Source organism: Podarcis muralis, chromosome 17, assembly GCF_964188315.1.
Source record: "Podarcis muralis chromosome 17, rPodMur119.hap1.1, whole genome shotgun sequence".
Classification (NCBI taxonomy): domain Eukaryota; kingdom Metazoa; phylum Chordata; class Lepidosauria; order Squamata; family Lacertidae; genus Podarcis; species Podarcis muralis.
The window spans coordinates 5,621,382-5,648,650 of record NC_135671.1 but is presented as its reverse complement, the minus strand read 5'-3'; the positions used below and the strand labels follow the sequence as shown (position 1 = coordinate 5,648,650).

Genomic DNA, 27,269 nt, shown 5'->3' with positions numbered 1-27,269 from the left:
AAATAGGTACCACTCCGGAGGGAAGGTAAACGGCGTTTCCGCGCGCTGTTCTGGTTCGCCAGAAGCGGCTTAGTCATGCTGGCCACATGACCCGGAAGCTGTACGCCAGCTCCCTCGGCCAGTAAAGCGAGATGAGCGCCGCAACCCCAGAGTCGGTCACGACTGGACCTAATGGTCAGGGGTCCCTTTACCTTTACCTTTAACAGTGCTTAGGTAATAGAAGAGCCGGGAGCTAGAATCTTCCCTCTGCTTACTCTGACCCCTTGGCCCCACCCAATGGCCTTGCATTTTTGAAATCACAAGTTGGCAACCCCAGTATTATTTGTGAGTTAAATCAGTTTGCTTGAACCCTGGCACTCGCTGTACTAGACCAATTCTCAGATGGAAAATAGGTGTCATTCAGCTATAAAATGCTAAACTGTTAACATCTCCAGTAGTGTCTTTTATTATGTTGGAGCATAGAGCAAGCCTAATACTCCGCCTGCAGGACATATGTCTAGAGAGAGACAGGTAAGTTTGGCTTTGTTTATCTGGCTAGATGGCTCCAGTGCAGCTGGCAAGTTCCCTTCTGAGTTGGGATGAGGGATCAATTTGATTTAGCTTGTGCTCCAGTGAGGAACTACCAAGTTCATTCTTCTTGAACCAATATGCAAAGCTGAAACATAGCTGTTCTTTGAAATTTGCACCTCGCTGAATTTTACAATGCACTTGTCCAACCAAACAACGCATATAGAAATTCTTACATGAACATGTCAAAAAAATGCGTATATTAGTTTTTGTATGCTTTACATGAAGGAAAATTGCTTGTAAAATGTGCATACAGTGGGCTTCATTATCATCAAATAATGGAGGTGTTTAAACAAGACAGGAAAGTTGGCTTTCAGATGGAGAGGTCAAAATTAGAAACAGAATTGTTAGAAACCAATACTAAGAATTTGTCAAGAATGTATAACCTGCTGTTGAAGTGGAATACACAAGATGAAATGGTTAAGTCAGCCATGATTAAGTGGGCACAAGACATTGGTCATGACATTATGTTTGCTGACTGGGAACAGTTATGGACCACCGGTATAAAGTTTTCGGCATGTAATGCCTTAAGAGAAATTATTATGAAAATGATTTATAGGTGGTACATGACCCCAGTCAAGCTTGCAAAAATCTATCACTTGCCCAATAATAAATGCTGGAAATGTAATGAAACTGAAGGCACCTTTTATCACCTTTGGTGGACTTGCCCGAGGATTAAGGCCTTTTGGGAAATGATCCATAATGAAATTAAGAAGGTTCTTAAGTGTACCTTTTATAAGAAACCAGAGGCATTTCTCCTGGGCATGGTTGGCCAATTGGTGTCAAGAAAAGATAGGACGTTTTTTATGTATGCTACCACAGCAGCAAGGATTCTCTTAGCAAAGTATTGGAAGACACAAGAACTACCCACGCTGGAAGAATGGCAGACGAAAGTGATTGACTATATGGGATTGGCAGAGATGACCGGCAGAATCCGAGACCAAGGAAAAGAGACGGTGGATGAAGATTGGAAGAAATTCAAAGTTTACCTTAAGAATTGTTGTAAAATTGATGAGTGCTAAAATGTCAAGGTTAAGAAAATATAGAATTACAGCTGTAAATTGATTAAGTAAGAGAGGAAAGGGGGGGAAAGAAAGAAAATGAGTAATCAGTCAATTGAAGTGAGGGGTTGCTGAAGAAATTTCGAAATAGGGATGCAGAAGGGGGAGGTATGGGGAAGTCGGGGAAGTAAGGTTTATGAAAAAGAGGTTGTGAAATTATACGTGTTTATATGTTTGTGTGTTTATTGTATTGTTTTTTATTTATGTTGGAAAATTAATAAAAAATTTATATATATATAAAAAAATGTGCATAAAGTGGTACCTCGGGTTACATACGCTTCAGGTTACAGACTTCGCTAACCCAGAAATAGCACCTCGGGTTAAGAACTTTGCTTCAGGATGAGAACAGAAATCGTGCTCCGGCGGCATGGTGGCAGCGGAGGCCCCCATTAGCTAAAGTGGTGCTTCAGGTTAAGAACAGTTTCAGGTTAAGAACGGACCTCCAGAACGAATTAAGTACTTAACCCGAGGTACCACTGTATTAGTCTAAACCTCCTGCAAAAATACTTTTATTACAAGAAATTCACACTAAATTAGTGACAAATTTCCATGAGGATTTCTTAAAACAAAAATGAGGAAACTGCTGCAGAAGATGAACAATATTTAAGATTAGGAAAATGAGAAACTGAAAGAAACCAAAATCAACAGGCCCAACCATCTCTACACCTGAGTCCCAATATTTAAAGATACATGTACAAATTATCAACAAACTCTAAAATAGGCACCTGAGCTCTTTATAACATGGAAGGAGACTCCCTAGGGGGCCTCAACAGACTTATTTTGTCCTCCCCAGATTTTGGAAGGATAATTACACCAACACATATTTTTATGTTTATCTTTTATATATTTTTCAAGAAACAATATAAAATAGTAGTCAAAGTATATTTTTAATGCAGTTGATTACCTGTGGTCACAAGAATCTCTGGCATTTTTATTTATTTTTTTGTCTGCCCAACTGCTATGGGGAGCAGCTGCACCACTCATAATTTGCCAGGTTAAAAGGATACAACCCTACTTGGTGCGATCAAGAACATCCTGCATTTGGGGATAATGCTTAGAGAAGCTTTAGGAATGTAATTACGAGGAATCACACTCACACAATGCGCTTCCTTTACAAGGCATATTCCATTTCTCAAGCTGTAGCAACAGAAATAAAAGATTAAAGCCGGCTCTTTATTTGCCTTTAGCAGATACCCACAAATGTTGTACTTAGGCCATGTTTCAGATCTCAGCAAGGAGGACAGAATTTTCGCCAATTTTCTCCTCTGAAGAGCTGGAAGAAATATGCACATTTCTATTTTGTGCTGCCTCATGTTCAGCGTGCTCAGATTACACATGCAATAAACTAGAGCTACAACCAATGTTCTCATAAAAAAGAGCCTCGGAATTCTCCTGTGTTAATCTTGATAGTCACTGAATAGACACACAGGTACAAATGATACGTGATTTTGATTCCAGTCTAAAATATTTGACAGTATTTGATAAGTAGAGTGCAATGACAGTATATTTCACTGTTGACAGCTATGCGGTGAACTCCTATGCCTGTTTACACAGATGTAAGTCTCACTGAATGCAAGAGGCTTTATTTTTCTGTTATATTACTTACTTTATTTATTTAGCAAAACACATATACCCCCGTTGTAACAAAACCACAAGAAAGGAACACCAGCATTCCATTGTAAGGCAATGAATTACAGCAGAACCCTAAAAAGATGATGTCCAGTACTTATTTCTGGGTTCAGACCCAGAAACCTCCCCCCTAAATAAATTCACACATAACTCAAATTTTGGTTTTGGTTTTTGGCAGAATTTAGGCCACAGATTACTGTGTGATTACAGAAAGTGATTGGTTGCATAGGGTCTGGTTCGACTAGCTCCCTGCCATGCAGGTAGCGCTGACCCAGGACACCAGCATAGGTTAGTCAAGGGTAAACACCTGGATGAGCGGAAAGCCGGGAACGGGCTAACTCCGCCACCCAAATGTCCCCCTGGACTCAGGCACAGGCACAACCCCCTCACAGGGGTTGACCAAACCATCATGTCCCTAGATTCCTTTAACAGAATACCCTTCACATAGGGATGGCGAGAATGTTCTCCCATCCCTATCACCTGAACCAAAGCCTATCCGCAACCTTACAAGTTGTGACGATTTGCTATGTGGCAGGCGAAACCCAAATGGCGCCAGCCAATCAGCCAAGCAGGGAAAATTCCTGCCGTGCCCCTGTCCCAACGACAGATGACACACGACGGCATAGCAAGGTCAAGTGCAACAAGCCCTAAAAGTAGGGAGAGGTGGGCGGGTGTTCCGAATGCACGCGCTGAAAGAGGAAGCTCTGGGTCATGTGCATGGGCATTAGGTCCAGTTGCGGATGACTCTGGGGTTGCGGCGCTCATCTTGCTTTATTGGCCAAGGGAGCCGGTGTACAGCTTCCGGGTCATGTGGCCAGTATTACTAAGCCGCTTCTGGCAAACCAGAGCAGCGCACGGAAACACCATTTACCTTCCTGCTGGAGTGGTACCTATTTATCTACTTGCACTTTGTGCTTTTGAACTGCTAGGTTGGCAGGAGCAGGGACCGAGCAATGGGAGCTCACGCTTTCGAATTTATGGACTTAATAGGTATTTAAAGCCATTTGCACATGCAGAATATAGGCGCCCTATAAATAGAAATGAGCAAACCAGCGATATTTTAGGGAGCAGGCTAGCAGGCGGGGCCCATGACTTACATCATAGGAGCCTACACAACACAAAACACTGTTGCTGTATGTAGGTTATATTTTATTTGTTTTTTATCTTATATTTTGGAAATGTACATCCAGTTCCCCCCCCCTTAATTTCTTTTGGGCCCCCCCAAGAGAGTGGGGCCCTAAGTTATAGCTTGTTTAGCTTATATGTAAATCCAGCACTGCCAGGAATCCAGCTGTTTGCCTCTTATCTCAGCGCATTGAGCAGAACACCGGAAGGCAGAAGCAGGCTTAGTTTATGCTGAGTAACTGGGTAAAATACTGCCTGCTCGACCTGCACATTTCCCCTTATACATCCATCAGGCTGGAATAAGTGCACGAGGAAGGTTGGAGACGCAGGGAGAGAGGACTGGTTCCTGCAGACCCCTGCCAGGGCTATTTTCCAATTAGCATGTTCCGATTAGCACCTGAGGCGGATCCAAATTGCTGCTGGCATTTATATTTTCAGCTGACATTTCTCTTCTCTTCCAGTAGCCTTTTGTGCAACATGAAATCTGTTTTGCATCTAGCAGGATGTAATCTAATTAACTCTGCACAACACACCCCGTACCCCATCTTAACCCACAGGCTTTGAAGTTTCCCCATCACCCGTCTTGCTCTGAAACATCTTTCCCTCCCTCCGCTTTTGTTTTGCTGTTTTCTGATACATCGAGCCCGAGGAGAAGTTTCGGGAATGCTTTTCCTCATGGGCTTGTGGCGTTTTAATAATCCTGATATGTTACACTGGGGAGCTTGCTTGCTTTTATAGCCCAGGCCCTTTACGTCGGGCATTGGGAGAAGGTGACTAGATGAGAGAGCTGGCTAGCCCAGGCCAACAAGAAGGAAGCATCACTGCTTCTGGGGCACCAGCTCAGGAAGGTTGGAATAGCTGTGGAGCCAATCACCTGCTGCCTCAAATGATTGCCTCACCTTGGCTAATGGTATGTGTTAAGTTGTGGGTGAACATATCAGACGCCACAGCGATTCTTCAAGCAGCTCTTGTTTATTCAGAGGCCAGAACAGAACTGAGCTGAAGGGCTCAGTCAGCCTGCTTATATAGAGCTCCAGTACAATGTTACTGTAGCAACTTTCTAAAACTATCCAATCACTGAACGTCACTTTCGATCCATCATTTGCATAACTATCTACAGTATCCCCCTGCTGGCCCAGGGTGAGAACTTTAGTACATAACAGGATAACGTATCATTCAATGTGCATAAGATAACCTGGAACTTCATGTTGAAGACAACACATGGTACCAGGAATGAAATGTATTGTGGGAAAGTAATATGGAATAGTGGAGGGCTCTGCATGCTTTATCTCTCTCCCGTAGCATCTGAGAAATGGAAGAGGGAGAAGTTTAAAACTGCCATTTCCCCCCTTTCAGGCTTTTTTCTAGATAAGATAAGACTGGGTTAAATGTTTTGGCTGGCATTTTGATGCTGACAGTGCTGTACAGACCCTTCAAAAAAAATAAAGTGCATGCTCAAGGAGAGAGGATGGGGAAACAAGCCAGATGAGCAGGGTGTAATAATAATAATAATAATAATAATAATAATAATAATAGCAGCACCAATCCCACATTAAAGACCCATGTAGAAGCACTCTGTGAGGGACACGGGTGGCGCTGTGGGTTAAACCACAGAGCCTAGGACTTGCCAATCAGAAGGCCAGAAGTTCGAATCCCCACGATGGGGTGAGCTCCCGTTGCTCGGTCCCTGCTCCTGCCAACCTAGCAGTTCGAAAGCACGTCAAAGTGCAAGTAGATAAATAGGTACTGCTCCGACAGGAAGGTAAACGGCATTTCCATGTGCTGCTCTGATTCGCCAGAAGCGGCTTAGTCATGCTGGCCACATGACCCGGAAGCTGTACGCCGGCTCCCTCGGCCAATAAAGCGAGATGAGCGCCGCAACCCCAGAGTCAGTCACGACTGGACCTACTGGTCAGGGGTCCCTTTACCTTTACTGGAAGCACTCTGTATGTACCTTTAATACCAGCATAATTAGTTTCTGTTGTTTCGTAAAACTTCTGCTCTAAGAGAACTCCCCACTTCTTAAGTATAGCAGGGTCCTTAGGTGGGTTATTCATAAACACAGCCAGTTTTACTAACTACAGTGGTTCCCAAATCGCCCTTAGTAAATTCTGTCTGTGCGGCCTTTGATTGCTTTCCCATGTTTTAGTAAATAAATCTCTAGCTACATGCAAGACTTGCCCTTGTCTCTCATATGGAACACATTCCTTTATACAGTCTAGTAAACATCTCACTGGATCCAACAATATGTTAATCTGGACCACGTCTGTGATTACAGCTGTTACCTCCAGATTTAGTTGATTCTTGCTTTTCCTTCTGATACTTCCACCACGTGCCAAAAAATAAATAACCTTTCGTTTGACTACATATCCAACAATCCCCTTCCCCCTTTTAATGTATTTTAAATGTTTTCTACATTGCTATATGCCACCGAGTGGCCATTTGAACCATGTTTTTCTTACTGCCACCTTCCCCAACCATATATTTTGGACCACAGCTCGCATCAACCCCAGATACTACATGCATACCCCTCAACTGTCCCGGAACATTCCATTTTTTCTTGTGAGAGCACGGTGGACATTTTGGGTGCTGTGATCTCGCATGATTTCAAGCCGTGACCCCCCACTCCAAAAAAAATCACTTTTTCTGGGGCCATGGTTTTTTCAGGGGGAAATCAGAGTGTGAAATCACTCGAGATCACACCACCAAAAATAGCCACCATGCTCTCACAAGACAAAACAGGCAGATGGCATCCCAGAAGATGGTGTCCCAGTTTTTCTCTTTGATCTGTTGAAGGGTATACACATGCTGCCTTTAACTCATGGGAGTTGTAGTCAAAACCACCTGGAGGGCGTTAGGTTGGGGAAGACAGATTTACTGCCGTCACAAATTTAGACTTCTTAACAAATATATATTCCACATTTCCCGAGAGAGGTTTCACATTACAAAGTCTTTCACCACATCTTGATGTTACTTTCCTATCTTGTTTTGGCTGCCTAATCACGATTTAATTGTGCATCCTGAATTTGCCAGTGTGTGATTAAATCCCACCCAAACATAGTGACTTTCTGGGAGGGCCCCTGGAGACTGCAGTCTTCACTTTTAACTCCCCTGCTGCTGGTGGAGATGTTGCAACAGCTTTGCATGCGGCCCGGTTTCTTGCTTATGCTCATCTGCTCCTTTGCCTGTTTGAAGTGCCTGTAGTTGTAATTTGTTGGCAGCTTCCCAGAGTGGCTAGGGCAACCCACTCAGATGGGTGGCATAATAATAATAATAATTATTATTATTATTATTATTATTATTATTATTATTATTATTATTATTAATACATTTCTCAGAATAGGATCTCTGTGGTTGTAGGTGATGTCGTGCTTTTGCTGGTACAACCAACCCCTTCTTTATATATTTTTGACAACAAAGAGGAATATTGTTCCATCTTTGGTTGCAGGCGAGGTTACAACAACATGGGTCATGTTTAACAGCTTGACTAAGAAGCAGCTGTTTTTGGAATTTGAATGGAGAGAGGGAGCAGCGAGAGCTTCTAAGCAGCTGAAATAAGGGGGCATCAATTCATGCCACCTGTCTGACACCCATTCAGATCTGGAGGCCTCTTGCATTTTGACCAAGGAACAGAGTATGGGGTACTTGCTGTGACTGTTCCTTCCTAGTGGGGGAAGGTGCAGGAGGCTTCCAGGTCCCACTCAGTTCAGGTGGTAACTTTGCAAGATGCATACCTTGTTTCATGCCTTTTTGGAGGGAGTGTTTTCTTTTCCTTGCCCTCCGCCCTGCCCATTCTGATTCCATTCTGTAATTTTGCCACTTCATTGGTTTGGCTATTGTTGGAACTAAGGTTGGAGCTGACCATGTGTGACTCTAGCTAGCTCATGTGTCCTGGGGAACAGAAGGGATTAACTCATTGCTGTCCTGGATGTCTCCTGCATGAAGGGAAATTCATGGTAAGCAACCAGTCCTGATCTGCTGTCAGTGCTTAGGAGTCTTTCCGCATCACCAGCCCTAAGCTTGTAATTTTATAAATAAACCAAGTGTCAATAGACACCACAAGACTCTGGTGTTCTTTCTCATCCAAAGGAAACTAAACCCTGCAGCACCACCCCTGGAACTTATCATCGCTCAGAGATATGAGGCGTGTGCAACGTACAATATAAGCAAGACATAGAAAGGAGGTGCTTTGATCGAAACCAGATGAGGAAATAGCTTGAGGAGCAGATGTTCCTGAGCAGATGTTCTATGGGTTTAGAAATCAAGGAAGGGCAAGTGTCATTTCAGCGCTCCTTTCCCCTAATCTTGTTAACACGGCAAAACATTCCTTGTTAAAATGAATTGCTTGGCTGCTGAGTCTTATGCTGCACAAGGGAGACAAGTTTAAGCAGTGTTCAAAGGTGATGGTGGAAGGAATGGGACGATTTCCTTTCAAATTTGTCCAGACTCCATTTAGCCCGTGGGCCGCTGACTGTTTTTATATCCCTCTGAACTGCTTGTTAAGAAAGTTGAATTAGTACCTTCATATTTTGAAATTAGCCAGTTACAGTGGTACCTCGCAAGACGAATGCCTCGCAAGACAAAAAACTCGCAAGACGAAAGGGTTTTTTGTTTTTTGAGTTGCTTCGCAAGACGAATTTCCCTATGGGCTTGCTTCGCAAGACAGAAACGTCTTGCAAGTTTGTTTCCTTTTTCTTAACACCGTTAATACAGTTGCGACTTGACTTCGAGGAGCAACTCATAGAACGCGGTGTGGTAGCCTTTTTTGAGGTTTTTAAAGACTTTGGTGATTTTTGAAGCTTTTCCAAAACTTTTCCAACACCATGCTTTGCAAGACAAAAAAAATCGCAAGACGACAAAACTCGCGGAACAAATTAATTTCGTCTTGCGAGGCACCACTGTATTCTTACCATGAAAAGAACAGCACTACTGTAGGGGGCCTATTTCCACCTTCTAGCCCTGACCAGGTAATGGCAGTTGTGCAGCAAGCAGGCAAGCGCTTGGCTGGACAGCCACTTCCTTCCTTCCTTCCTTCCTTCCTTCCTTCCTTCCTTCCTTCCTTCCTTCCTTCCTTCCTTCCTTCCTCAACACAAACTCTATTGGGCTTGGGTTTTCAACTGATGAAGGTAACAAACAGCCATCCTTGCAAGTGCTTGCCCCTCTCAACAAGAGGCCCTGACCTGGATTGACTGACTTAAAAAACAAACCCAAAAAAACCAACACTGCATAACTCTGCTCTGTACAACATCCTGGGATTTTTTTGACGTCCATTGGCAAGTGGAATGGCTCAAGAACCATCTAAAAAAGAGCGAGATTGCATCCCATCTTGCCATACAACCCGCTTTGAGCCATGAGCACAAGCCATTCTTCCTTTTAGCAGGTGACATAAGAAGTGGATCTCCCATCCTCTGTAACTTGTAGTGCTGTAGAAGGAATGGGATGGAAAAGAGAAGCTAAAACAAGTGTTTGCTGTTAATCGTAGTGCTGTACTGAAAACATCTTACACTTTCTCACCAATCGAGCAAAGAAAACGCTTTTTAAAATGATCATACAGGAGAGGAAATTTTTGATGAAATTCTCAAGGTATTTCGAAACAAAAAGTGGAACACCTTCTGTTGCACTAACATTACATACAGTATACAGTAGTACCTTAGGTTAAGAACTTAATTCATTCTGGAGGTCCGTTCTTAACCTGAAACTGTTCTTAACCTGAGGTACCACTTTAGCCAATGGGGCCTCTTGCTGCTGCCACCACACCGCCAGAGCACGATTTCTGTTCTCATCCTGAAGCAAAGTTCTTAACCTGAGGTACTATTTCTGGGTTAGCGGAGTCTGTAACCTGAAGCGTCTGTAACCTGAAGCTTCTGTAACGTGAGGTACCACTGTAAATCAGCATGTACAATAGTTGTGCAAATCTCTCTCTTTTTGTAATGCAATAAAATGTTGCAGTATATCCTCCTTCCATCCTTACAGGAGTACTCCTGTTCCAGCCAGGGCATTTTACCCCCTCTGTTTTATGTTTGTTTTCAACAGGCTCACAACATTCTAGTCCTCACTGAGAAGGGTTTTGGGGGGATATTTTTTCTTGCCACCTTAGTTCTTTTTTAATTTAATAAAAAAATGGCTTGGGGTTTTGTTTTTGTTTTGGTACTTCTGCAAACCTTGGGGTTCTTCTGAGCATTCTGATACATTCTTCTTCATTCTCAGGGGGCCTGTTTTGTTTACCTTCCTGCGTTCATTATTACAAGGAGTTAGCCCACGTTTGAGATGATGCTTCCAGGTCTACAGCAGGTGAGCTTGCAATTTCAGCTGAAACTGAAGACCAGTCCTGTTCACTTCCATGCAGCTTCTAGGTGTGACAGTGAAAACCTAATTACTTATTTTGTAAAAATGTACTGCTCGTACTCCTGCTCCTTTAGGCTCAGTTGACTGACTTGCTGGCAGGTTTTGTGGCTTGGCTCAACCCCAGGTACACTCCACAATAAAATAAATTACTGTTGTTTAATCACTGAAGTAAATTACCCACAGAAAATTATTGTGTCACCATAATAGATTCTCTCCTTGAAGAATAGCACCTTAGAAGAATGCTTTCAATAATTCCCCCCACAAGTTATGGTGTGTCATAATTTAGCCATTATGGTTACAGAAGCGATAACAACAGCTTTAATATTTCACGGTGTTTTTACAGTGTCTTGAAGGATCCATTTAAAAACCTATTATGAATATTTTGTAAGCAGTTGTGGTATTTACTTTCCTCTGTCCCTAGCCCAGCAGGTACTTGTCTCAAATATGAGCCACGGAAACATCCAAAGCCATGCATCTTACAGGTCTGAAAACTGAGCACCACACATTTTCAGAAGGCCATATGGTTGAGGGAAGGTCCAGATGTGTACTTTTGGGTAACTAGGAAGGCTGATTAGGGAAAGTGGAAACAAGATTGACAAAAGGATATAGGCAGGAAGACCAGCTGCACAAATATAGGATGGGTGAATCGCTAGTTTGCCAGTAGTACATGTGGAAAGGATCTAGGGGTTGTAGTAGACCACAAGCTTAGCATGCCAACAGTGTGATGCAGCAGCAAAAAAAAGCTAATGCTATTCTAGGCTGTGTCAACAGAAGTATAGTGTCCAGATCAAGAGATGTAATAGTACCACTCTATTCTGCTTTGATCAGACCACACTTGGAGGACTGTGTCCATTTCTGGCTGCCACAAGTTAGGAAAGATGTTGAAAAGCTGGAACGTGTGCAGAGGAGGGCAACCAAGGTGATCAAGAGTCAGGAGACTAAGCCTTATGAGGAATGATTGAAGGAGCTGGGTATGTTTGGCCTAGAAAAGAGGGGATAGCCATCTTCAAGTATTTAAAGGTCTATCACATGGAAGATGGAGCAAGCTTGTTTTCTCCTGCTTTGGAGGGTAGGACTCAAACCAATTGCTTCAACTTTACAAGAGAAGAGATGTTGAAAAAACATCAGAAGAACTTTCTGGTGGTAAGAGCTGTTTGACAGTGGAACAGACTCCCATGAGAGACAGTAAGCTCTTTTAAGCAGAGGCTGGATGGCCACCTGTCATGGATGCTTTAGTTGAGATTCCTGCCTTGCAGGGGGTTGGACTAGATGACTCTTGGTGTCCCTTCCAACTCAAGAATTCTATGATTTTGGAAAGAGTACTATTTACCTTGCTCACACTAGGCAGGGCAGTTGCTGATCTTGTTGTTTCTGTTATCTATTGCTCAGTTCAGCTTGTGGTTGTCTCACTGACGACATTTGGGGGCAGGCTTGCTTTTTACAATTCTCACTAACTCTCAGTCTTGCAGGTGGTTTCTCAAGATGAAGATGGGCAGAATACTCTCACAGGAGTTGCGAAGGCTGCTGTGTGTGTCTCGGTTGAGCTATTTTGGACTGCATATCTGTCCCACACAAGGTAGGCATGGCTGTGCAGATAACACTGTCTGTATTACCTGCAGCAATCAAAATGTTCCTTTGGCCACATGTACTTTTCCACCAGCTGTTCTGTACTTCTCCCTATTCCACATCTCTGTTGAAGTCACCATATAAACACATCACTGGCCCACATCTGTGTCGAATAAACACAAAAGTTAATACTGCATTCACTCGACCCATATCTTAGTATCAAAAAGTGGTCAAGGTGTGACAGAGCTTCCAGTTTTGCAAAATGAAATGCTGGAGCATATGATTATTTTGATAGTCATTGTTCGAGCCTCTAGCATATATTTTATTACATCAACGAATGAAAGACTCATTTGCAAATCTGAAGTGGCTGTTTGTGTGAGATACTTCTAATTTGCACAGGGTTTCACTGCTGTCCCTCTGAATATTTCTAAGTGACAGTTTGTGTTGCCTATGATGTTGAGCCAGTTCAATTACAGTATATCTTTGGTTGTGGGTCTGTAATGAGGACATTAATTCAACTTTTGGTTTCCCTGGCTTACATGATGCTTTGCTGAATGAAGGACACAAAACTGCAAAATGCAGGTGTTCACAAGTGCTTTATTATTCAGTACCAACATATACAAAATAGGTGCATATCTTAGTCTAAATAAAGCGACAGATGCTTTGCAAGCATTTATACATTTCAACAATGTTCACTATTAACCTGCTACAATATATTTATCACAGCTGCTATGTTAACCAGAGGTAGGGTGAACTCTATTACGGAAGCTGTCTGGCCTTGTTTAGGATTATTAGTTATGTTCAAGCAACACCCTTTTCCAGCTGACATCGCTTTATAAATTGCTACTTCTACAGCATAAGCAAGGAAAGACATCTATGAGCCCTTTCGGATTTCTGCTGGAACCTTAGGAGAAGGCGATGCCCCAAAGGATGAGCGGGTGGTTGATGATGGTCTTGTTCCTTTGCAAATTAAAAATAAAACATTTTAGAAAACGTTGTGGGAGAAAAATCGTATTTTACTTCCTCTCTCTCTCTCTCCCCATAAAGCAAAACTCACATTCAAAAGTCGGATAATTAAAAACACAGTTGCATGCTGTAGAACATGGTGCGCAAGCCTAATCTGCAGCTCTTCCTTTGAAATCCTTATCAAAGATTTCTCCTGCCAGGAAATTAAACCTGCTCAGAGTTTTGCAGAAGCATTGCCAAAGTGTTCAATTAAAACCTGGACTCAGCTGAACTTCCAGGTCTCACGAGAAACCAAAATGAACATAAGCTCCAGTATTATTTATATCGTTTGACATATGAAGCCACAATCTGATCCTGGTTTATACACCTATGGGAGGCTGCAAAGGATTATGCTCACGTTGCATAATGTTATACATTGTGCCAATATAAGTAGCCTAAGACTGAGGCAAGATGTTTCAGCCAATGAGTGTAATCCAAGCACACAGTGATCGTCCCCGTGAAACAGTGCAAACACCAAGACCCAGTAAATGAAAATTGGCTCACTGTCTTGATTCATTTGGGGGGGGATTTTGTACAATAGGTCTAGTTATTGTTTTGTCTATTTGGCACATTGGAATCTGAGGAATTTATGTATAATATATACTGGTATTTAATGTGTGTATGCTGCACTGTGAGAAAATTAGACAAATTAACAGAGAACAGGTCTATCAACAGGCATTAGCCAAGATAGATAAAGAGAACATCCTGTATACAGGTATGGTGGAACACTGAATCTCAAGGCTCTTTAGCAAACAGCCCACCACATGGACCACACTCAGTGATCCTGAAAACCATTACTTCAACCTGCAGGTGTAGGGTTTCAAGTCAAGGAAGAAGATGGGCAAGAATACTTATTAGTAAGCTTTCTATGTGCAGGGAGTTTTTAAATAAAAGAATGCAGTAATGCAGTCCCCACTTGCAGCCAGAAATAACACAGTCCAGGAACAATTCTACCACATGATGTTCAACAGATGTTGGGCTGTAGCTCAGTGGTGGAGCTTTGCATGAGAAGGCCCCAAATTCAGTTTACCTGTCTCCAGGTAGGAATGGGAGAAACCTCTGTCAGAAACCTTAGAGAGCTACTGTCTGACTGACAGCTAGATGAACCAATGGTATGATTTAATGTAACACAGCTTCCTATATTGGTCTGATATGCTGGATGGAGTTCAGAACTTAGTGCAGGAACACAATGAATCAAGATTGGAAGCAAATGGACCTCAGCAGCAACCCAAAGGATGCTTCTTTCTTGTTTAAACAAGGGTTGTTAACTCAGGATAATGACCCTGAACAGACATCTATGATCTCTGAAGTCAATGCAACCAACCTCACATAGCTGACACAAAAATAGCAATCGAGAGAAGGGGTATAAATATTTCAACCATGAAACAAGCCTTGACCTTGAAGACAAGATCAAAATCCAGACCTAGGCATTACAAATGTGCATGCTAATCCAAGTACTTGAAAATTTAATTTGCTGCTTTAGAAACCTGGATGCAAACCCAGCCAGGGGTCATGGAGAGCAGAAAGTACAAGGACCTAATTCTGAAACAATGATGACAAAGACAGTATAAAAGGGCCCAAGATAATTTAGGTTTATCATACGATTAAATGAAACTCACTCCAGGCCCTTCTATGTTTATTCTCACTGTTCCACCATATTCTGAATGATCAGATGCCAAACTTGACTCTTTACAAGAAGCCAGAATCAGGTTCTTAAAAGGATTTAAGCAAAGTTATAGGGACCTCTGACCATTAAGTCCAGTCGTGACCGACTCTGGGGTTGCAGTGCTCATCTCGCTTTATTGGCCGAGGGAGCCGGCGTACAGCTTCCGGGTCATGTGGCCAGCATGACTAAGCCGCTTCTGGTGAACCAGAGCCACGCACGGAAACGCTGTTTACCTTCCCGCCGGAGCGGTACCTATTTATCTACTTGCACTTTGACATGCTTTTGAACTGCTAGGTTGGCAGGAGCAGGGACCGAGCAACGGGAGCTCACCCCGTCGCGGGGATTCGAACCGCTGACCTTCTGATCGGCAAGTCCTAGGCTCTGTGGTTTAACCCACAGTGACACCCGCATCCCTCAACAATGGTAAATCCCTAAAAGGATTTACCAAGGTATTAAAGGAAAAAAGGTGTGTTACATACACAGCAGTTTACCTATCGGGTCATCGGAGTGTCTTTCCTGCCCCTGCATCCTGCTCCAGATGGATACCAAGCAGAAGAACGGAACTGCTCTAGACCTCTTCCCTCTTCCCTCCTGAGAGAGAGCTGGGCTCTTCCACCGCCATAATTGGAGAGCAACATATGGTATTATGTTCCACTTGGCTGCAGCGAGGAAAAGGCTTGCTGACTAAGTGGCAGGCCCACCGTGTAGGAAGGGAGAGGGAATTAGCAGCTCGTTCCTTTTTACCTTTCTCACCCCTTTATGCCAGTTGCCAGGCACAGAGCAAAGGCTGGCTTCTGGCCAAGCTGAGGCAAGTGAAACCAAGAGCCTTTTTCTTGCTACACACCCCAAAAGTTTCCCTGAAGCAAGAGGCTGAACTTTCACGGAAGCAGCTAGGGACAGATTAAAACACTGAGTGGTTTATAGGCTGTGTACATACAATACCTCAAAGCACATTTTGTCCTGGGAACTGTGGTTCACACCCTCACGGAGCTACGACTCCCAGCACCCTTAACAAAAACGTTCCCAGGATTCTTTAGGAGTAAAGGTAAAGGGACCCCTGACCATTAGGTCCAGTTGCGGATGGCTTTGGGCCTGCTACACTCATCTTGCTTTACTGGCTGAGGGAGCCGGCGTACAGCTTCCGGGTCATGTGGCCAGCATGACTAAGCCACTTCTGGTGAACCAGAGCAGCGCACGGAAACGCCATTTACCTTCCTGCCAGAGTGGTGCCTATTTATCTACTTGCACTTTGATGTGCTTTTGAACTGCTAGGTTGGCAGGAGCAGGGACCGAGCAACGGGAGCTCACCCCGTCGCGGGGATTCGAACCACCGACCTTCTGATCAGCAAGCCCTAGGCTCTGTGGTTTAACCCACAGCGCCACCCGCGTCCCTTTCTTTAGGGGTAGTCGTGCACTTTAAATGTATAGTAGTATCTTTCAAGAAAAGTCCTATATAGTCTGTTTGGCTGGGGAGTTGATGATGCAAAGATAAATGGGGGTTTATTTCAATCTGTGCAAGCCAATCTTTCCATCTGGCGTGGGTATGCGATGGCCCGGTCACCTGAATCATACCACAAGCACAAATTGCTGGCAGGTCTCTCTGACGGTCGTTCTGAGAAAATCCCAAATGACTCGTTGCAGGAAGATTGTGGATTTAATTTGGTGTTGTGTTTTCTCTTTGCCCTGACCCAGCTCTAGTTTGCACAACAGCGAGTTGCCTCAGCTGGGAATTGCACGTCATCATCAAGAGTTACATGCAGCTGGTTCAATGGAAGACAGAACATCATTGCATGGCAGGTCTTCACACAACCTCCTTGCTCTCTCTCAAGGAATATATGAGAGGTGAATAGCACGGCGACGGAACATATATGCCCGTGCTGCCCAGGTGTGATGGCCTGGGATTCGGACTCAGAGGCTGAACCTGAGGAATCCCAGCCTACACAGGAGTCCCCGCCTCCAGAACCAGCTGAGCCAGGACTGGGGCTTGAGCCTGAAGGGTCCTCACCTGTGCTGGATCCTCAGGTGCAGGGACCAGCTGAGTCTGCTCTGGCTCCTGAGGTGATGGAGGACCCATTGGCTGCAGGTGCTCCACTCTCAGCCCCATTAGGGGAAGCTGAGGTTGCCTCTGGGTCCGGTAACCCTCCAGCCTCTCTGGAGCTGCAGAGGCTCAGGGCAGAGAGGCGGAGGGAACTAAGTTCCCTCAGGAGAAGTGCGCGCCTCCAGGCCAACGCCGTTTACCTTCCTGCCGGAGTGGTGCCTATTTATCTACTTGCACTTTGATGTACTTTCGAACTGCTAGGTTGGCAGGAGCAGGGACCGAGCAACGGGAGCTCACCCCATCGCGGGGATTCGAACCCCCGACCTTTTGATCGGCAAGTCCTAGGCTCTGTGGTTTAAGAGTTGTTAGGAGACCCCAATTCCCTTCCCAAAGATACAATTGCCAGAGTTCTCTGTGAAGAGGAATTGACTCTGAGAATTGTAGCTCTTCACTGCGAGTGCAGGACAACTGGTTAATGGGATAGGAGTTTACCTCTGGGTCCAAAGCGCTGAAGGTAGCAGTGGGTGCAGTAAGGTTTGTCGTCATGCTGTGAAAGTAGAACAGAAGAAAGATTAGTTCTCCCAGATTTGCTAAGGGCACTTACATGTCGCTAATGCCATGCAGGCTATTGTACAAGACACAGCCTGATGCGGAGGTTGCTGCCCCTCCCCCTTGATGGGAACTTGCTGGAAGGTGGTAGGATTCTGGTTCCCGGTTGTTGATGGCCACTGGCTGCTCAAACCCACCTGGGCTGGAAGAATGCTTTTAGTATTTGATTGCCAGCAACAGAGGGTCAAAGCAGCTCAAGACTGGGAACTGTTCCAGCAATATTGCTAAGCCGCAGGAAATTGTGGGATACTGGGGAGGTAGACTGATATGGTTGGGACTAATTATACCAGGGCACACGCGTGATTTGCGTCACCTTGGCCTGTACATTTGTGAATAAATAGCTAGTTATAAAAGGCACCATAACTCCTCACTAGACTGCAACAGGCTGCCCTTGCAACTTCCTATCGCATGGGTGGGAACCATTATGCAAAGTTGCCTAGGAATGGGCATACCAGCCTATTTCGAGCTTATGTCATTTTCCTATGTGTTGATTCATAAGTCTGTTCCATCCCGTTTCTGCATTAATCTGCACTTTTTAAAATAAAAAAAATCCACACTTAAATCCATATTTCATCTCAGTGTATGCATTTCTAAATGCATTTTATAGTAAAATATGCATTTTAATACCTTTTTTAAAAAAACTGCAAACAGCGTCACAAGATCTGGAGGGGTGCACAATCTGAAGGATAATTACATTCTGATCTGCACACTAGTCCAGGAGGTGCGGATCAGGTTAGTTCACACTGGAATTCACAGAAATTTAATTCCTCAGGCATCCCTAGATGTATCAGATGTGAAGGCAGGAGCGAAATTAACACAGAACAGGTGAATCCCTGGTGATTTAAGAAAGGCTTTATGAAAGATGTTGATTTAGAGCCGAGATTTAAAGCAGAGAGAGAAAAGATGTCAAGCTGAATGTTATCCGAAGTTCAGCAGTTTTCTGCATGGGAGCTTCTGACAGTGACAGTGATAATATAAAATGGAACTGTGTGTGTGCTTCTGCTGTCTTGAAGGATATCTTCAGGAGAAGGGAAAGGTAAGGAGGAAACCCTACTCAGATGGTGTCCCTAAGACGGTTGGATGGTGCTGTGTACACCTCCTTCCTGCAACTCCTGCAGCCAAGCTGGTGCCAATGTATTGCTCTGCTTTCCTTTGGACAACATCAGCGAAGCGGAGAGGGAAGTCTTACTGTCTTTGCAGCCCAGGACCTCCACACACATTGCCCAGGCTTGCACACCATGGAAGGTCACTTTGGAGCTGCTAACACAGTGGTTTGACTTCACCCCCGGAGGTGCACTCCATTGTCTCTCGAGATGGACAACATGCCTTTTACACCTGTCTCTAATTGGCAGATCCTTTCTGGTTTTGGTTTCTGTTTTACTAGAACCCTGGGATCTGACAAGCCTAAAGTCTGCTATAGACAAAATGGGCTGTGGCTCTGGTTCTGTTTTAGGCAACTCCCTACGTTCTTATAAATCAATTTAATTGAAAATGTTACATATAAGATACACATTGCATATGGAATTATTTCTCTCCCTTTCAATAACTCAATACCCGCTGAAAATTGCTTTGCAAGTTTGGATAGCCTGTTGCTACCCCAGAAATGTTTAAATCCAGCCAGGTCATTTTCTCCTTGAAGCCTAACTATTAACCTTAAGCCAGGTGCTAATAGAAAATTATTTATAGCGTCTGCACGAGGTATATGCAGTAGGACCCTTCTAACAGTCAATGAGTAGAAGAGACAGCCCCCTACCCTTTCATATTATTAATGCCCCCCCCCCGCCCCAATCATTCAAAACATACCTTGACTCTAAAGCTATTACAATGCATGTCATTATGCCTCCCCCAAATGTTCCTGTTAATGGGATTTAAACTCTGGCAAAGATGTGGGTGTGATCATGCAGAGTAAAACACATGGCTGTTACACAGGAGGGCAGGATGAGGGCTTAATGGCAGAATGGAGTGTGGGAAGCTCTCACAGCCTTCACTGAGAGATCATAGTTAATAACTTGCCATTATTCCATACTTCGCTTTGCTTTTTATTCAAAGAAGGGCTTGTTCTGCACCAGGGACAGGGAAGAAATGTGATACAGGTCACATTTAAAGGTTAACCTACAGACCCTCCAAGTCTTCCTATTTTCTCTAATTTAGAGAAGCCATCCCAGTTTCTGATTTGATCCTGGAATGTCCCGCTTTTCCTTAGGATGTCCCTATTTTCATTGGAGAAAAGTTGGAGGGTGTGGAGTTATCCAACCCCCGAGCCATCTGAAGCCAATCCTGTATAGGAAAGGTTTTTTTTAAATGTCTAATGTTTTATTGTGTTTTTATATTTGTTGGAAGCTGCCCAGAGTGGCTGGGGCAGCCCAGTAAAATGTGTGGGGTATAAATATCATTATGGAATGGGACGTCCCTAATTTCATCGGATAAATGTTGGAGGGCATGAACCTATTAAGTTTGCACTTGATAGGCATCCTTTGAAATTTGCACTTATCCAGATTTTGTGGTGCTGTTCTCCAGCCAGTGAAGGTTGCATATATTAGGGGGATGTGCACATGAAAATGAATATATCAGGGAAAGTTGCATTATGTTGCATTATATTAGGAGGAGTTGCTTGCAAAATTGCATTTATCAAAACTGCATACCAAAATGTTTTTTAGGAGAATATTGAAATGAAAATGCTGGTGAACTTCCATGATTTTTTTCTTAAATTGCAAATTGCTATGGAATTATGGCAAACTACAGTTGAGGGACGCGGGTGGCGCTGTGGGTAAAAGCCTCAGCGCCTAGGGCTTGCCGATCGAAAGGTCGGCGGTTCGAATCCCCGCGGTGGGGTGCGCTCCCGTCGTTCGGTCCCAGCGCCTGCCAACCTAGCAGTTTGAAAGCACCCCCGGGTGCAAGTAGATAAATAGGGACCGCTTACTGACGGGAAGGTAAACGGCGTTTCCGTGTGCTGCGCTGGCTCGCCAGATGCAGCTTTGTCACGCTGGCCACGTGACCCGGAAGTGTCTCCGGACAGCGCTGGCCCCTGGCCTCTTGAGTGAGATGGGCACACAACCCCAGAGTCTGTCAAGACTGGCCCGTACGGGCAGGGGTACCTTTACCTTTTACCTACAGTTGAGGTATGAAAAAATGAGAAACCGAGAGAACCAAGATTGACAGGTCCTTTCATCCCTAGTCTGCACTTAGCATGGCCAATGATGACATCAGAAATGCTCTTTGGGTGCCTGCAGAGCAACCCCACCCAGAGGTCAGCCTGTTCTCCAAAGCTGGAATGCCTTGGGGCAGCCTGACTTGGATGCTCATTGACATGTCACACTCTGTTCACTAGAATGCTACCTCCACCGGCAGCATGTAGAGGTTAATTTATAAATGGGGAATAGCCAGGACTGAAGCCCGACTTGAAGTAATAAGATCTGAGCAGCCTGCAAGCTTTGCCTCTTCATCCCAGATTATGTCTCAGATTTCCCACAATGGTGAGGAAGAGGCACTCTTCACATGCTCAACGGCACTATATAATTATGCAATATTCTACAAGGCTGAGTCAATTAAGACAGTCTCAAAGCCAGGTAAGGGAGGTGCTGGGTTTTGGGAAGGAGGTGTGAGGGCTTTAGGATCATGCAAGAGCATTGTGCCTCCTTCCCAAAAACCGGAGCCTCACTTAACAAGCTTTGGAAAGTCAACATGAGGATGGTGTGTGTGTGTGTGTGTGTGTGTGTGTGTGAGAGAGAGAGAGAGAGAGAGAGAGAGAGAGAAATTTTGGCCTTACTCTCCCCACCCTGTGAGACAAGGCATACGAGGATACGTTACATCAGACTGATGCAGACTCTTGTTATCTACTGTGACTGGCTCTCCAGGGCCTCAAACAAGGCTCTTTCCCTGCACTGACCTAAACCAGCCATGGTGTTAACCTTTGCAGTTTCCAGAACAATATGAGAACTGAAACACAGCTATGTATCTTTTAACATTTGCACTCATCCAAATTTTGCACTGCCATTCTGAAAGAACATGTCAGCTGCAGAACAGCCATCCTTTGAAATTTGCGCTCATCCAGATTTTGGGGTGCGATTCCCCAACCAGCGAAGGTTCACAAAAATGCATATACTGAGGGAAAAGGTGCATAAAAGTGAACATATTGGTGAAAAATAGCATACAAAAATGTGTTATATTGGGGGGAATTGCTTGCAAAAAAATGTGCACTTCCATCATAACAGCATATAAAATATATTTGTTAGGACAAATTCATGCAGATGGATTTTCATGAGGATTTTACAAATGAAAAATTCGCAAATTGCTGCAAAATGTGGAGAACAGAATTTAAGATAGGGAAAATGAGAAACTGAGAGAACCAAAATGATAGAACCTTCCATCCCTAATTGACACAAATGGTTTTTTGGGGGTGCGTGCTGATCATTAGTGGGATGTCGGCTGGAGGGCAGGGAAGTTCAACCCTCCCCTCCCCCTCCCCTTCTCTGAAAGTGTTTTTTGTTTTGGGAAGAAATCTTCCACTGGGTGCCCATAAGGGATTTCTTCTGGATACAAATAGCAGGTTGAAAGGAATAATTTCTCCCAAACAATTCACAAAGGTCAGCAACCAAGACAACACAAGAGGCTTCTGCAGTGGAAGCAAAATTAGTAAAATCCTGCAAACTTATTAACCTTCTTTGGGAATGGGCACGGACCTCTTTGAATCCTGGTCATTCCTTAAAGGTAAAGGTAAAGGACCCCTGAGTCCAGTCGCAGACTCCTCTGGGGTTGTGACGCTCATCTTGCTTTACTGGCTGAGGGAGCCGACATTTGTCTGCAGAATTTTTTTCCGGTCATGTGGCCAGCATGACTAAGCCACTTCTGGCGAAACCAGAACAGCGCATGGAAATGCTGTTTACCTTCCCACCACAGTGATACCTATTTATCTACTTGCACTTTTTGGGCGTGCTTTTGAACTGGTAGGTTGGCAGGAGCTGGGACAGAGCAACGGGAGCTCACCCCATCATGAGGATTCAAACCGCCAGCCTTCTGATCGGCAAGCCCAAGAGGCTCAGTGGTTTAGACCACAGCGCCACCTGCGTCCCTCTTGGACATTCCTTACCAAACCCCATACTGCCAACACCAGCATATTAAAAAGACTAATGTAAGAAACAATTGTAGTGAGGAGAACCATTTTGTGCACTTTGTGCATCCTCGGACCTCTCTAAACAAACTGATGCTTGTTAGATCATGTATAGTAGGCCTGTATTTTTTAAATCTAGAGTTCAATGCTGCAGGGGAAAAAACCGGGGGGGGGGGAGGGTATACAATCTCGGGAAATGATCCTGCAAATGTAAGTTTTTATGCTGCATGACTTGATTCCCCCAAGGATTTCAAATGTGGCTGAAAAGATGCTCAGTATTTCCCCCCTCATCCTATGGCACATGCTGTGCAAATATTAGTGCTGTTCCATATACAATGAATTTTTCATACATCCCCATGAAGATAACTTGATTTAATGCAACAAAACTGGATCAGACATTCTTCGGGAAACCACTCTGTAGCGATGGTAAGCTGAAATCTCTTGCTTTGGGCTTGCCCTGGAAGAACCGTATTAGAATCGATTCTCTTTTCCATTACCGAGCACAGGAAAGCCATTGCTTCGCAGGTCCCTTTCCCGAATCGGAATGAGAATGTTTCTTGGTCGTTATCTACCCTCCTGACTTCTAGTGATTTAGAGATAATACTTTACTGCTCGACTAAAATTTCTGCACAGATGTCTCCAAGTCAGCTGCGTCTGAACTACATAATGTTATCACTGACCCGTGTCTGCTCCAATGACTGCAGGAAGAGGTCCCAGGTTCAATCCGTAACATCCCCTGGTTGAGGTGGGTAAGTGTGCTGGTCCCGGGGGGGGGGGGGGTTACCGTGCGGCGTGGTCTAAGTCCGGTCCTAGGTCGAGGGTAAGGAGGCTGTCTGTCAGGGGCGAAGCGAGGTCCAAAGCGAGGAGTCGGGCGTGGTCAGGAACTCAGGAGAGCAGGTCAGGGTGCTGGCAGGAACAGGTTACCAGTGATGTTGCTACCGCAACCTGGGACTGGGCTGACTGGCCTTTATCTCCTCTGAGGCCTAGGGCGGTCCCAGCCCACAGGTGACTCGCCCCTCCTGGCCTTAAGGCAAGCACTCCTCCTAAGAGAACTTAGTTCCCTCCGCCTCTCTGCCCCAAGCCTCTGCAGCTCAGAAGAGGCTGGAGGGTTACTGGACCCAGAGGCAACCTCACCTTCCCCTGACAGGGCTGGGAGAGGAGCACCTGCAGGCAATGGGTCCTCCATCACCTCAGGAGCCAGAGCAGATTCAGCTGGTGTCTGCTCCTGAGGATCCGGCACCAGTGAGGGCCCTTCAGGTTCAAGCTCCTGCCCTGGCTCAGCCGGGGTAGGAGGCGGGGACTCCTGTGCAGACTGGGATTCCTACGATTCAGCCTCTGAATCAGATTCCCAGGCCATCACAGTAAGACTCCCTGTCTGAAACCCTGGAGAGCCACTGCCAGTCAGAGCTGACAATATTGAGCTAAATGGACCCATGACCAACTTGATGTAAGGTGGCTTCCCATGTTCCTCTGTCTATGCCTCCAACCCAACCGGGTAATTTAGAAAGAAGATACTAAGAGCAGCCATGGCCAACCTGGTGCCCTCTATATATTTTGCACTACACTTCCAATCACCCCGGACCATTGGCCATGCTGACCAGGACTGTCAAGTGTTGTAGACCAAAATATCTAGCACACATCAGGTTGAGGAACACTGGTTTAGGGCACAGCTGTCAATCGTCCCTTATTTGGTGGGAAAGTCCCTTATCCCAGCGCTGTGTCCCGCTGCTGTCCCTTATTGATGATGTCCCTTAAATTTCCCGGGTTTCAAAGGAAGCAGCTCCTCTCCCTCCCTCCCTGCTGGCCAGGGAGGAGGGAGGCTCCAACTGTGTTGCTTGGCTGCATTGCTCACCCAATAAGGAGTCTAAGAACAACGGGGGGGTGGAGATTGCATGCCTTGTGCCAATCAAATCGGCTGCGTTGCCAGGGGACTCGCCTTTGCTCAGCGCCTCCCAGCGGAGAGGTGACAGTGGTTTTCCTTGCTGCATCCCCTTTGCCGGGTTGCTGCGCTGTGGGAACCACCACTTGAGGCTTCGTTTGGCTGCTGGCTGGGCTTTCTGCCTTTGGCTCGGAGGGGCTCAGAAGCTGAACACACCTGTGCTTGGAAAATCCCTTATTTTGGCTGCTGATCCCTTATTTTCAAGGCTGCTGGTCCCTTATCTTCAAATCTGTAAGTTGACAGCTATGGTTTAGGGTTGTCTTGCAGGCAGCTTGTACTCATTGGAACTCAGTCTGTGCACCCTTTCTCTTTTCATTGATGCCATGGCCAATATGACATTTTTTCGAATTGTCATGGTGCTTGGAGATTCATCTTGGAATTGCTGAGGCCAAGGGTAGTTCCCTGTACCATACGCCACCCGTCAGACTTGGCAAGTCTTTTAGCTAGTCTCTGTGCAAGAAAGGGGCTTCCTGACTGAAATGATAAGATGGGGCTAAGCAGATGGGGGCAACCTCCAAACTCAACAGCTTCTTTTGTCTATGAGACAAAAGAAATAGGACACAATCTGGTGCATACTTAAGAGGGAACAACACTTTGGTCCCCCTCGCAGTACTGATGTCAGGATCCCACCCAACCAGAATAAACCCTAGGGAGACCTCTTCTGAACGTGTCATAGATCCCAGTGAAAACCTCAGTACTACTGCTATAGTCCTGAGGCACCTCATCTCATGAACTTCTCAAATGGCCCTCTTTCCCAATAACTTCTCTGACGACATCCCAAGTCCTGCCTCAGATCTCAAGTTCTCCTCTTTCACTCTCTGGACCTCAAGAATAAAGCCCTCAGTGGTCCAGGTAGAAAGTCCAGAGTTGGTACAGAAGTTCTTGTTTGGCTGCCAAAAAGCTTCCTTACCAGGGGTTCCCTTGAGGGAAGGAAGGGCAGGAAGGGAAGAAGTCAGAGAGCAATGATGAACAGGAAGCAGAGGGGCTGGCAGTGAAGGTATAAGCATCTTAATCTCTGTTTGCCTCTTGCTGGGATTACAGATCCCTGTTTGAGCTCCATGCCCATTTCCCTTTGAAACTTCCTTGCTTCCAATACTAGGCACCAGTCATGGCCAACTAGTGATGGGGGGGTCAAAGGGCAGACTTAGGTTTCACCCTGATGGGATCCCAGAGTCATCCTTTTCCTTTCTCCTATAAACTACAGTGGGAGGCAAAACCCACCTGCCATAATTGTATGGCCTGGGCCAAACCTGAAACTCTGTGGCTGCCTACATCATGACTTTGTGCAGAAGGTCCCAGAATCATCTACCAGGCAGGGGTGAGAGAGACCCCAATCTGAGATGGACTACAAGTCAGGCTCATTATGAGGCAGCTTCTTGTGCCCCTATGTACAGAGGTAAGGATGGGGGGAGAAGTTCCGTTTGGTCCACATTTTAATGCAAACCTACCTAATTAACAGTACCAAAAACAAAGTGCAAAATGAAGCGCAGCTGTCCTTCAAAATTCTCACCGATCCGAATTTTGCGATGGAGTTCGTCAAACAGGCATTTCCCTAGTTTCCAAGTAACCATAGCCTGTGCATCCTCCTTCCTGTCTCCCCAGCCATCACATTAAAGCACTTCTAAGCAGCCTTTGGTGGCAGCAACTAAATCCCAGGCAGGCCTTTGGAAGCGGAGCCCTCCGCCGGGAGAGACATATTGCTGTCAGGGTGTAGCAAGTCACTGAAGCAGACAGATGGGGTGATGGTTTGTTTCCTACCTCAGCGTGCTGGCCAGGGCTGAGCTGCCGTTTGCAATGGTAGCACTTCAGACAAAGGGGATGGTAGTCTTTGCCTAGAGAACGCTTCCGCTCAGCTGTTAAGAGAGGGAAAAGGTATGAGTAATTATACTCCAAGCACCTCATTAATGGAGGAGCATATGTGGAATGCAGCTTTGATCCACAGAATTACTTGCCAAAGTAATTTCAGAATGAAAGGAGTTGTAGAATCTTTTCATGCAGGAACAATTTGCCATTTCCCCCTCCTGTTTTAACACCTTAGTTTTTGCAACATGAATCTTTTTTGAAGTTTGCTCAAACTTTACATATTGGATATTTCATACCTTGCCAGGACAATAAAGGAGCTTTCATCTTCACTTCAATCGCGTGTTGTTTTCCTTTCATATTTTGCCATCTTTTGCACACACAAAAATAATAATATAGTTTACCCCAGGTCACAAACTGTTTAGTTTATATGATTTGTGTTTTCCAATTAGAGGGCGCATAAAGCCTTAGAGATGTTCAAGGAAATTCTTCTGAGTGCTCAAGCAAGGGCACCATTTTCTTTGTAGGCCCCAAACTTTGGTCTTTTTGGTATGGGAGGAAAGCAAAAATGAAAAGAGGATTGGCAGTTTTTTACCGTTTTGGTTTTTTTTTGTAGCGACACAAGTGTGTTTTATTTTTCTAGTTAGTTAAATTATTACATATACAGTGGTACCTCGGGATGCGGACGGGATCTGTTCCAGAGCCCCGTTTGCATCCTGAACGGAACGCAAGATGCGACAGCGCGCATGCACGTGCGCGGGCCGTGTTTTGCCACTCCTGCGCATGCGCGTGATGTCGTTTTGAGCGTCTGC

At 45.0% G+C, this 27,269-nt stretch overlaps 1 protein-coding gene across 1 annotated transcript in view; it reads right to left on the bottom strand.

Moving 5' to 3' along the window:
- Positions 1–12,870: 12,870 nt before the first annotated feature.
- The window catches only part of LOC114588151 (cysteine-rich protein 1-like), a 31,481-nt gene continuing 17,082 nt past the window's right edge, over positions 12,871–27,269 (bottom strand). The window contains exons 2-4 of the mRNA XM_028713110.2: positions 26,416–26,510; positions 17,495–17,549; positions 12,871–13,253 (exon numbers count right to left, since the gene is read on the bottom strand). Coding sequence (XP_028568943.1) covers positions 13,168–13,253; positions 17,495–17,549; positions 26,416–26,510 — 236 coding nt within the window. The 3' untranslated portion in view covers positions 12,871–13,167. The remainder of the gene's footprint in view (positions 13,254–17,494; positions 17,550–26,415; positions 26,511–27,269) is intronic.